At 39.0% G+C, this 13,419-nt stretch overlaps 1 protein-coding gene across 15 annotated transcripts in view; it reads left to right on the top strand.

Annotated features, from left to right (window-relative positions):
* The window catches only part of LOC135104865 (tRNA-uridine aminocarboxypropyltransferase 1-like), a 23,970-nt gene that overhangs the window by 3,384 nt on the left and 7,167 nt on the right, over window positions 1-13,419 (top strand). Inside the window, exons 1-6 of one of the 15 annotated variants that reach the window (XM_064012571.1) lie at window positions 5,055-5,160; window positions 6,308-6,410; window positions 7,715-8,030; window positions 8,210-8,261; window positions 8,675-8,806; window positions 12,545-12,642. In XM_064012571.1, the coding sequence (XP_063868641.1) occupies window positions 12,561-12,642 (82 nt within the window). In that variant the 5' untranslated portion in view covers window positions 5,055-5,160; window positions 6,308-6,410; window positions 7,715-8,030; ... (1 more) ...; window positions 8,675-8,806; window positions 12,545-12,560. Of the gene's footprint in view, window positions 63-1,778; window positions 2,158-3,228; window positions 3,406-5,054; window positions 5,161-5,209; window positions 6,411-7,714; window positions 8,031-8,209; window positions 8,262-8,633; window positions 8,807-12,541; window positions 12,643-13,419 lie in introns of those variants that run through there. The other 14 variants (XM_064012574.1, XM_064012572.1, XM_064012568.1 and 11 more) reach the window with 14 other exon arrangements.

Here is a 13,419-nt window from a genome sequence, read left to right as displayed (position 1 = left end):
TGTGTTCCAGCGGCTGCCTCTTGACGTGCTACACCTGTCTCGCTCCAGGCTGATAAGGGCAGGTGGGCAGCTTGGGTTGTTGTTGTTGTTGTTGTTGTTGGTGGTGGTGGTGGTGGTGGTGCTGTTGCTGCTGCTATAGGAAGATTGAAACAGGATAATTTGTGTTTATTATGTTAATAGGAGAGAGAGAGAGAGAGAGAGAGAGAGAGAGAGAGAGAGAGAGAGAGAGAGAGAGAGAGAGAGAGAGAGAGAGAGAGAAAATATCGTCTTCATCGTCGTAGTCTTTGTCGTACCCCTCCTCCTCCTCCTCCTCATCATCATCATCATTATCATCATCAAATTCTTCCACTCTCTCTCTCTCTCTCTCTCTCTCTCTCTCTCTCTCTCTCTCTCTCTCTCTCTCTCTCTCTCTCTCTCTCTCTCTCTTTCTCTTGTCCTTGAAGCAGACAACATACGATGTTCACCTTGCCATAATACATGATACGCATTTAACTCCTCACCTTCTATTATGCAGCTCTCAAGTGCACGGTAACCTAACCTTCACTGACTTAAAGAGTGAAAGAGCAGCATTCTATTATCCTGTCATTCACTTACAACCTTGCTCTGTACGAGTATTGTCAAATGTTTCGGCGTCGCGTCCTTAACCCTTTGATTGCTATTTAGTACACCTTTCCTTAATTACTAATCACTCTTAGACATCTTTGCTTGTTCTGCAGCCACCTCCAATCTTTAAACTGGGTAGAAAATGCAAAATTTATTCGTTTTAATCCTCTGCTTTCTTGTAGATCCTTATAAATACTTCACGCATTTCTTCTGGTGCTGTTGATTGTTTCGTGTCGCAGTGAAAGGAAAATACGAGTAACATGCTCTTGTGGAAGTTGTTGTGGTTTAAAAGTGTTTTTATTATTCTTGTGATCGTTTAACAAGTATTCTACACCAGTGATAGTCATCCTGGGTGCACGGTGCTCCCCTGGGTGCCTGGAAACAGTGGGGTGCATGGAGGGTGCATGGCACGGCCAGTGTGTATGAGAGTGCACAGTAGGAAAATATGCTTTAGGTAGAACTGTGTTTGTCATGTGAGAAATTAACTTAAGCTGAGATGAAGGTAATACAAATTTATGTATTACATATATTAGTACATTACACTCAGACGCAACTCGCGCCGCAAGGGTTTGAGATGTGGCATTTTGTTTTATCATACATTCAGCATTATATAACAATTATTTAGGACCAAGAACTTATTTTCTATGTTTAAAATAAAGACCTAATTCTTTTATTTATATATTTTCACTCTTAAAAGTAGAGAAGAACGTAAAATATTCATATATTTACTATTTGTAATCAATCGAGGTTACATCAACTTCTCAAAAGCTCCTGGAAGAGTGCATGAACCAAGAAGAGGTTGGGAACCACTGGTCTACATCAGTGGGGAATACACTCATGAAAACCTGATTGATCATCTCTGTGTCCCTTGCAAACAGTTCCTATGAAACCTTAAAGCTTTTCTTACGATTGTCTAATAAGTATTTTACATCATCAGTTCGAAAGACACATGGAAATCATTAATCGTCTGTGTGGCCTTTGCAAACAGTTCTTGCGAAACCCCAAAACATTTCAAACCTAACTACACACACACACACACACACACACACACACACACACACACACACACACACACACACACACACACACACACACACACACACACACACACACACACACACACGCCCTGCCTACACCACCTATGAAGAAGCCCTGACCACTCTGAGTCTGTCCAGACTATCCACCAGGCACCGAGAGGCTCTAGAGAAGTTTGGAAGGAGACTACTGCATCACCCACGTCTCAGAAACATGCTGCCGCCTGACGAGCCTCGCCCGGTCCGTGCCACCAGACACCACAACAAGATAACGCCCCTAAAGGCGCCGCGCACGGACCGGTACAGACTCAGTGCGATTCCCACCATGGTGCGAGCCATCAATCAATAGTCTCTTCTAGATTAGACTTACCTTTAGATTTATTGTTAAGTATTTCCCCACCCCCTCTGTACATTTTCAGTTTGTTAACTGCCTAAATAATAAACCGTTTATTATTATTATTATTATTATTATTATTATTATTATTATTATTATTATTATTATTATTATTATTATTATTATTACACACACACACACACACACACACACACACACACACACACACACACACACACACACACACACACACACACACACACACACACATACACAAACCTCTTCAAACCATACTCACTGTTGCGTTATTGTTAGGTTACAGTTAATTATGAGTTTTTTTCCGTCTTCCTACTCTTACCCTCTCACTGCACACACACACACACACACACACACACACACACACACACACACACACACACACACACACACACACACACACACACCACTTCATATCCTATTCAGTGCTACACTGTCATTATCAATCCGACAATGCAAAATGTCAACTGTAAAGTTCATATCATAAGAACTTAAGAAAATAAGGGAAGCTGCAAGAAGCCATCTCTACACGTGGCAGTCCTTGTATGAAACTTACCTACCTATATTCACCTATCATCTCCATCCATAAATTTGGTGCGCTGCTTTAATGACCTTTTGATAGATGAGAGATAACAAGATGACATGATTATAATAAGACGCTGTGTTGTGTTATATATATATATATATATATATATATATATATATATATATATATATATATATATATATATATATATATATATATATATATATATATATATATATATATATATATATATATATATATATATATATAGTACATACACAGAAATAACTGAAGTAACACACACACACACACACACACACACACACACACACACACACACACACACACACACACACATGATCACAGGCAAACAAACAAACAAACGAACAAACACGTTGATGAATTTCTGAATTGTACTCGCAAATTGGCTTGCATACATACACACACACACACACACACACACACACACACACACACACACACACACACACACACACACACACACACACACACAGGTAAAAAAAATAACTTACAAGGTAAATCAAATAACAAAGTAAGCACACACACACACACACACACACACACACACACACACACACACACACAAGTGACAGTTTAAGGGTTAAACACCAGTTATAAAGCTTTGTGACTCGTCTCTGGCGCCACACACACACACACACAGAGGGCAGTTAAGTTTGTGGGAGTGCAGCGTTAACACCACACCACATCACAAGACACCACCACCACCACTCCACATCACACCACTACCACCACCACCACCACACCACGGTATCCTTGGCGCTCCGACATGCCCAGCCCCGCCGAGCCCCGCGAAGCCCCTCCGACCCCCTCTTCGTCCCGCCGCGGCTAAGGTAACAATTTCCGGTCACATATTTAGTGTAATTTCGAGGGTTTTGCAGGTGTTTCCAGGTGGTCTAAAGTCTCGCTGTATAGGAGTAGGTGGAGGAAGTGAAGATGGAGGGGAAGGGAGGAGTGTGAAGGGAAGGGGAGAGGAGGAGGAAGTAGGGAGGAGAGGTGTAAAAAAACTACATTGGCTCTGTATCATCATTTTATTTTATTTTTATTACTAGAGTTTGCATTATTTTAATATTTAATTTATTAAGAGAAAAATATAAAAAAGTTATAGCATGTAATAAAATCTTGTGTACTTTTTTTTTCCTTTCTTTTAAAATAACACTTCATTTTTTAAATTTTCATTTTTTTTTTTTTTTTAAGTAGCACGCCTTGGATTGTTTTGGTGTTTCATTTAAGACTTAAAAAACATGAGAAAAGTATCCAAAGTAATAATATCCAATAAAATTTAGTGTAGCAACTCGTATTTTCGAATTTAAAATAAGTCCGTTACTAGATTTGGAAAAATATTTTCTTTATGCAACGAGAAAGTTGTGTTTTCTTTATTTATCTGGAAAGTAAAGATTTTTTTGTATTCAGAATATGTAACATAATCTAGTCTGGCTGTGTTTTCCTTCTCAATATTGTAAGTTTTTTGTGACCCCGTTTGTAAAAATTACAGATTGTGTTTTGAATTTTTCTTTATTATTAGTCGGGCTGGAAATGTTTTTATATTCCAGGTATTTATTAAAGTATATGGCAAGTCAGAATATATAAAGCATTCCAGTCTAGTTCTGTTTTCTTGAGGGTTCAATTTCAAAATGGGTTAACATACGTATTTAAAGGCGTGACGTCTTCAGTGACGTCATCAGGTTACCCAGATCCGGGGCATATCTCCCTTCCAGTCTCTCCCGATCATTGTTCAGTGTGCTAGTTAAAGTACATGGCAGGTCAGAATATATAGTGCAGTCTAGTCTGGGTGTCTTCTTGCATGTTTCAAAATGATTTAGCTATATGTAAAAATAAGGGCCGTGTGTTTCCGGACACAGACGTGAAGGAAACCAGAATTAACCCCGAAAATCTACCAAATAAGGTATAAATAAAGTGCATGTTGCAGCCCCATTCAGAGCGCCTACTGTGAAAACATCAGGACCCAGAGTGAGCTCTTCCCTCCTCCCTGCCCCGCGTCTGTTCATCATTATTTTTGCCAATTTCCAGCGTTTTCTAGGTATTTCCAAGTGTTCTCCAGAATAATATGTGTAGACTGTTGTAGTAGTAGTATGAGGAGGAGGAAGAAATGAGGAATGGAGGGAGAGGAGGAGGACCAGGAAAGAGGAATGGAGGTGGAAAGATAGGTGGAGAGTGGTGATACTAGTAGTAGTAGTAGGAGTAGGAGGAGGAGGAGGAGAAAATGAGGAATGGAGGAGGAAGGGGAGGAGGAAATGAGGAATAGAGGAGGAAGAGGAGGAGGAAATGAGGAATGGAGGAGGAAGAGGAGGAGGAAATGAGGAATGGAGGAGGAAGAGGAGGAGGAAATGAGGAATGGAGGAGAAGGAGGAAGAAGAATGGATGAGGAGGGCTCTCTCTCTCTCTCTCTCTCTCCTCTCTCTCTCTCTCTCTCTCTCTCTCTCTCTCTCTCTCTCTCTCTCTCTCTCTCTCTCTCTCTCTCGGTGGAATAAAGCCGAATAAACCAAATAAAGATAAAGATAAGTCTGACCCGATCAAAAGACGGAAAGAAACAGCTGATTTGGACTTAGGCGGCGCCAGTGGGACGGGTAAGGACACTCTAATTTTGCTGGTTTTCTTAGATTTAAAGTGGATTTAAATACCCGGGAGCTGTGATATAAGTTCAGAATAGCTGGTAAGGTGTGTGTGAAGGAACAGTAAGATGTGTGAGGTGTGTAAAGGACGATAATGAAAGTTTGTTTTGTTAGTCCATGTGACAGGAATCAAGGCTAAGGTATTTTCATTTTTTTTCTTATTTTTCATTGTTTTTTACGCAAAAGTACTATGTATACATGGTTGTAATAAGCAAATACTGTTGTTCTGGTATCTGTGATTTGCCAGGGACGTGTGGTTATTTCAAGTAATCATTGTTTTGTCCTGAAAAAGAGTCGTGTGCCGGGTGTTGTATTTTTTGCAGTACTTATAAAAGTCGTAAGGCTATGAATCTGTCATAAGCCTTCAAAAGTTGCGGATATTTAAAAAAAAAAAAATCGTAAAACAGTCTAAATCTATCAATAAGCGCTATGAAATTTTCATAAGGCTAAAGAATCGTCCGTATGCCAACATGGCCGAGCAACAAGTCCGGTGTGCCCCAGCCGAGGGAATTTCGAGAGAAAAGACGTTCTCAATGAACTGAGCAATGCTGAACTTATTAAGAGATATAGACAGGGCTATGGAGATATTGTGTTTGTTACAGACTTGGTGCGGCCAGCATTGTTAAACCAACAAAGGACTCTCTCCAGAGATGAATGATGATAACATTAAGGTACCTTGCTGCAGGAAAAATGCAAATGTGCAGTGTAGACAAGTTGGGAGTGTTGCAGCAAACTGTAAGCAGGGTTGTGACAGAAACAGAGGATACTTTGTGTGCACATGATATCCTCACAAGGTTTATCAAATTCCCCTGCCACTGAAGTTCTTCAGCAGAAAAAAGACAGAATTCCAAGAAATTGATGGATTTCCCCAAGTAGTTGGTGCTGTTGATGGAACTCATAAGAATTATGAGACCAAGGGGGCTTGAGTTTGAGTTTGAATTCATAAATAGAAAAGATATCACATCAACAACATTCAGGTAATATTTGATGCTAAGTACAAGATCGTTGACTTAGATACGAAGTGGCCGGGGGTCAGTGCATGAGTCTCGAATCTTGAATGAAAGTGGCATCAAGAGAAACTTTGAAAATGGCACTATTCCAGCTGGGTGCCACCTGCTTGGAGATAGTGACTATGGGCAGCAACACATGGCTACTTGACTCCATACCTGCGACCTCAGCCCTGGCTACCAGTCACATTACAGTAGGTAAGTGATGGACTAACATGGTATTTATTTATTGTCCATTGTGAATATTTCTGAATTACCACTCATTTTTTCTTTTCTTTTTTCCTATTTAATATGGCCCTAATATTTTGAGGAAAGATGCTTTACCAAACAAACTTAAATGTAACCATTTAAGCCTTGGGATTTTACCTCAGCAATTTAATTTAAGGTCAAATATTTACTCTTTCACCAGTCTCTCTGGTCCAGATAAATCTTTTTTTTTTTTTTCAGAAATCATTAGTTTTATTTTCTACTTCCTCTGATCCCCCCATCCCCCCCTCAGAAACTCATAATTTGCAATTCAAAATAAAAAGTAGATTAATACAAAATGGATTGAAATGTACCAGGGGTGGCCTCACATATCAAGTAACCACACCAGTAACACTCCCTGGCAATGTTCCCTCAAGAGGACTGGCCACTGCTCACCTTGGCCACCAGCTGGCTGTCATGCACCACCATCTAACCACTAACCTAATCAATCAAACTATTCTAATCTAACCAAACCAATACAAACTAACCTAACCAAACTAACCTTGCTTACTTCTAAAAACATAATTCTTTAAAAATCACTGTCAGCATTATAAAGAAATTAATTGTGGTGTGTGTATATACATGGGTATCAGATTACTGAGAATGAGAATCTCCATCTGATGAGAAGGGTAAGAAAAGCCATGCAGAGACTGGTAAAATAGTAAAAGAATACCAATTATAAGTCTGGTGTCAAATTAGTTCCAGCAAGGGGAAGACAAAGGTTCCACTAGTTAGGAGGCTAGACAGGAAGTTACACTTAGTTTTGGGAAGCTAAAATGTAAAAGTGTCCCCACTTACAGGGGCATCCGAAGATGGTGATCCGCCTCCCCACCCACTGGTTATGTCCCTCTCAAATACCCTGCTTTCTCACCACTTTCCATGGTTTTTGTGCACTGTAAACGAAAGGGTAGTGAGAGTAGTGTATGAAAACTGCAAATTAAACCTAATGCCATCAAATTTTTTTTTGTGGGGGATTCCTAATCTTAACTTAACCAACCCAGTTGCACAGTGAAACTTGGAGATTGAACCAGACTAGTTCATGTGTGTTGAACTGTCATCATAGTGTAGGTTTGTTTAAAATTTAGAAAGGAAAGTGCACTTTTGAAATAGAGCAGGGGCAGTTAACATGCAACTCGGACTGCGAGAGTATTGTAGGGCATACTGTATCATACTGTGAACTGTATTGCAAATAATAGACAACAGATAAAGTTTGGTTGCTTACACTACTTGTTTTAAAACCATATTATAAATTTCAGAGCTTGCAAGAAGATAAGAAGTGTGGTGGAGAAGGGAACAAGCCAATGGAAGCAAAGATTTCACGTACTTCATAGCGAAATCCATGTGACACTGCCTGCAAAATATGCAAGATTATTTTTGCTTGTGCTGTGTTACACAACATTGCAAGGACAGAAATATCCAAATAGTGTTGGAAGATGACCAGCAACCTGCAGAGGACAACATCCAAATGGCAGCCATTGATGGAGAGGATGGCAATGTTGATAGAGCCGAGCTAGCACCTGCACTGTCCCATGCATTGCTCCACAGGGATGCCTTTGCCAGACTACATTTCAAGTAAGTGATTAAAAAAAAAAAAAAAAAGAAGAAGAAATCCCACCAACCTCAGTGTAACTTCAACAGCAAACTGGTTGATAATCTCCCAAAATAATCATACTAATATTCAATTATGTTATTATTTCACACTTGTAGTGCATTAATGTACAGTGTTGTTTATGCATGTTCTTTTATTGCAGCCATGAACGCTAAGGACCATCAGAATCCAGCAGATCAGTGGGAATGAATTATGTAAGTAATCCTGATTATATTAAAGACAGAATTATGACTAAACTATTTATTTCCTTTCCAAAAGATTTATCATAACTATTTAACTGTTCATTTTCTTTTCAAAGTATTGACTTTTAATTTTACATACCTTTGTAATTTCTTGCATAGCAATTTTAGTTGCCTCTTGGGCCTCAATTTGTGATTTTAATAAATCTAATTTTAATTTCCTCTCTCTCTCTCTCTCTCTCTCTCTCTCTCTCTCTCTCTCTCTCTCTCTCTCTCTCTCTCTCTCTCTCTCTCTCTCTCTCTCTCTCTCTCTCTCTCTCTCTCTCTCTCTCTCTCTCTCTCTCTCTCTCTCTCTCTCTCTCTCTATTCACTTTCTCCCTCGTCTAGCATGTAAAGGGTTTCTATACTCTCAATAGAAACTATTCCAGGCTGACTGGCAGTTGCTGCTGCTGCCATCACCACTGCTGCAACACCCTTGCCAGCATCATCACTGGAGCTCACCTTGCTGACACTAAGGAAGAAAATTTTTAATTAGTGATCAAATTTTGAGCAGAATAAAGGTAATAAACAGGAAAAATGTTGCTTTATACTTCCTTTTAATATCTGCAGAATATATATATATATATATATATATATATATATATATATATATATATATATATATATATATATATATATATATATATATATATATATAATATTGTTGTGAGCAGCGATGTAAAACGAAGAGAAAATTAAGAACTAATGAAAGAAGTGAGGGTACGAAGTGGGGAAGAATGAAGACGAAGGAGAAAGAGAGAGAGAGAGAGAGAGAGAGACTGGGGATGAGAACTTGACATGTCTCTGATGCGTAGCTCAGCCTGCAGCTTATAGTATAACCTTCACTCACATAGTCACTCGTATTCCCCACATAATTTTCTTTACTTCCCTATGTTCAATCAGTTTGAGTCTCTCCCAGTATTTAGTAGGACAGTTAATCTTGATAAAATAATCAGTGTTCTTCCATCCTCCATAGTTTAGTCACCAGAATTTTCAGAAGAAAAGTGTCTTGTTGCATCATCTCGCAGTGTGCGCTAGGCGATCAGCATTTATGTATGTATGTGTGTCACCACCCCACCCCCTCTCTTGTATCCCTCCTCATAATAGAGTGAGACAGTGTTCCACATTGCTTTCCACGCTTTTGAAGCAGCCATAGTCCAGCTATCACCTGAGGCAAATGTACAGTCAGAAAACAGGCATATGGAAGAGACGGGGAAGGGATTACAGCTAGATGGGTCATTTGCTGTAAGGGGATAAGTGAGTAATTACTGGCCATTCACCCCAGCCTATCTAAGTAGCATAGGAGTCTCCATAGTAGTTTGCCAGGGAGTGTAGGTAATTATAACACATTCCATGTCCATGGATGTGACTCCCTGGCTGTGTGTGTGTGCAGGCCGAGTTCTTGTATGGTGAGCAGTGAATTATCCTCCTGTTTGTGTGTGGGCATTCGTCTGTATTTGTATTGTTGTATTAACTGTTACTGTGATCAGGGAGGTGTCCCCAGTGCCCTTTTTGACATGATTCTTTTGAACTGCCTTGTGGTAATTTATCTCTCTTCCTTTAAAGGGGAGGGATATTGTAATACTAAGCAGGAAGAGTGTTATAATACATAATCAAGTAACTGACTCAACAGTAGCTCACACATCTGTGTCTCCCTCTCCCTGCAGCAGATGGTATGTGTAAGAATTGAGAATGCTTAGACAGCTTATGCACCTCAGTGGGCCTTTTTCTTGTAATTAATTTTTATTGCCCTAGGCCAGAGCCCTTCTTACTTTAAGAATATAAATAAATAAAGATAATAATTGAAAAAGACAGCAGTGGCATAGTCATCAGCTTCAAACAGATTTGTATTGTTCATTTGTTACCAATAAAGAAAAGAGCATTACTGCTTGCAATTTTGATACAAATAAATCATTGTCATATAAATGATAGATAAATAAATGATAAATAAATGATAAATGTTGCTATGTTTCACCCTAGAAGTTTAGTAATTTCCTCAGCAGTAACAAATATAGCATCAAGTTGGAAAATCACTAATCACACCTCATGTCACTTAAGTCCAACCTGTGGGCTGTAAGTTTGACATGAATGGTTTAGATTAATTCAGTTCATTAACTTCACTACAGATTCCTTCTTGTGCAGGTCATGGTTTGAAGACCATGTTTTGGACAGAAATAAAAAGTCCTGAACTGAATAGGTTAAGGTTATGGCAGTAATCCTCACATTTACCTGAAAAGTTTAGTTTCATCATGAGATTAATAGAGTGCAATTTATTGTTAATTTATTGAAAGCTTTGGGGTAGAAATGGTAGAGGTAAACTAAAGTAATGAGTGAAAAAATTGGCAGAGATAGATTCAGGTAATGAGTGGGAAATGCAGATACAGACTTGAGTAATTAGTGAATAGAATTATATACATTTATTCTTGTTTGGATTTTTGTTTTATTAATTTGTTTTATTTATTTACTATTTACCTTTATTTATTTACTTATATCCGTATTTATTTTATCTACTTTCATTTTTTTATTCTTATTTACTTATGTATTTTTTCAGTACTGTGATGCACTACAATTACTAAGCTTCAAAATGAAACCTAATTGACTAATAGTTACTGCTATGAGCATTAGAAGTAAATAATTTCTGTACTGCTGCTCACAATGTCCATAAGGGAAGCTCATACAAACAGCACTGTAGTTGATAGACCTGTAGAACACAAAATAGCTGAGCTAACTAAAGGTAATCTAACCTAACTCACACTCCCCAAAAGGAAATGCAGTGGCTGAGCTTCCCATGGTTCCTCTGTAGCTTCCATAGGCTAGGAATTATGTGAAGGCAATAATAAGAAGCAAATTTGATACAGCTTCATAATCCCCACCACAGCTTGGAAATAATGTGTTAAAATGCTGATAGGAAGGTAAGGTTATAGTTTTTTTTTTTTTTTTTTTTTTTTGTGTTCCCAGCTATTTTGGCCATTATGAGATTGTTGTGTGTGGCACTTAGAGACTTCAGTAACAGAAGCTTCAGTTAGATTACTTTTAACTTGCACTTAACTGTCGATGCCACACACTGGGGAGTCAGGCAGGGTAGGATGGCAGATAAAAATGAAAAGTTTGACTTGCATGTCACACTGCATCACTTTTTTGAGAGCTTGTGATGTGGTGCCTTTAATTTGGTGCAGAGTGATGTTCTTTAGCATTGTAATGAAGATTCCAGGAATGAGAGGAAATGCAGGTAAAGGTAGTGACTTCCACATGATAAAAGGCATAACACACACCAATAAGTCAATACCTGTGTTTCTGCTCACACTCACTATATTCAGCAGGGCAGCTCCATTCAGTGCATATGCTTGATGTATGTCAGTTTCTCTCTCTCTCTCTCTCTCTCTCTCTCTCTCTCTCTCTCTCTCTCTCTCTCTCTCTCTCTCTCTCTCTCTCTCTCTCTCTCTCTCTCTCTCTCTCTCTCTCTCTCTCTCTCTCTCTCTCTCTCTCTCTCTCTCTCTCTCTCTCTCTCTCTCTCTCTCTCTCTCTCTCTCTCTCTTTCTTTCTCTCTCTTTTTTTTTTCACACAGGCACAAACACACAAGGCAGGAAGAAAAAAATGCTCCCCCTTGTTGATCATAAAGTTGGAACTGTAAACTTTCTCTCTTTCATTGGCTACGGAAATACCTCGCCGTCACACATGTGATGTTTATGCAGGCAAGGATTCACTTCCTTGCATGTGCTGATTGTGGAAGGGACTTGGAATTTGGAGGAAAATATAGACACATACACAGCTGCCATCCTACACACACTAATAGATTACACTCCATTGACACACACACAGTATACCTGTCACACATACACAGGAAAAATTGCAGGGGAAAATATACACACACACACACACACACACACACACACACACACACACACACACACACACACACACACACACACACACACCACCAATCCTCCTGTCTACATAAAAAGAGGATATGATTCTAATCTTGTCAAATGGAAAAGATAAAAGAAGGATTTACCTAACAAACTCTGAAAATGGGATACACACACACACACACACACACACACACACACACACACACACACACAAAAGCATAAATGTCACAGTCCCCTATGTATTTTAGTCTCCAGCATTCATCTGGCACCTCACCAGGTTTTCAGAATCAAGATGTTTTTACTCATGTGTGAAGCTTTGTGGTCATTGGGTGCTCATGAAACACTTGCACTTTACTTGTTTTTTTTTTACCACTGATTGCTCTCCAGCAGGTGTGAGAAGGTGACCATGAGCACTGATGGGGACACAGAGCCACCTGAAAGAAGTGACACTAACCAGGGACAAGAGGCTCCTCAGAGTAGCCCAAAAGGTAAGGTCACTGTTGCCATTGTGTTACTGCCACTCACAGCCACTCTTGTACCCAGCATTACAAACTGGCCCAGTCATTTCAGTACTGTCATTGGCCAATGCTCTCACTCACTATCAGCTTGCATATTCCTGTCAGGCTCAAAATTGCTGTTCATTGGCTGTGCTTATTTTTAAAATCTAGTGTCATAAGTAAAGAAGGGTTTTATTTAAAATACATGTCAATTTCCTGCACATTATATATATATATATATATATATATATATATATATATATATATATATATATATATATATATATATATATATATATATGGGAATACATGGGCTGGTCAGCAGGTGAGTTTCATCCATTGACAGCATGGCCACATTCATGTGCCCACAGGTGGCAAAAGTGTTGTGCCAGAGTCAGTAACATCAAGTAGAGTTAAAGGTTTGAGTCCTCAAGGTGTTCTTATTGAAGGACAGGGTGATGCTGGATTTATCTAAGGTAATTTATTCCTTTTATTTTCATTGAGTGTCTGTGTTAATGTCACCAGTCCAACAGAAGTGTTTGAGAGGTAGTTTTTCATCCTCTGGAATAAGAATTCTGAAAGGCTGCAGTTTACCCTTAATGAGCCTGTGTGGATGTGGTATCAGACCAGTAAAATACACACACACTTGGTGATGTGGGATACAAGAGTCTCAAGGGAACATGAGAGAAAACTGAAAAAGGATGCTTGTAGAAGAGATGTTAAGAGATGTTAAGAAAAATAGCTTCCCACATCCACATAGAACCATGG

Source organism: Scylla paramamosain, chromosome 11 (genome assembly GCF_035594125.1).
Source record: "Scylla paramamosain isolate STU-SP2022 chromosome 11, ASM3559412v1, whole genome shotgun sequence".
Lineage (NCBI taxonomy): Eukaryota > Metazoa > Arthropoda > Malacostraca > Decapoda > Portunidae > Scylla > Scylla paramamosain.
This window is presented reverse-complemented; position numbering and strand designations above follow the sequence as displayed.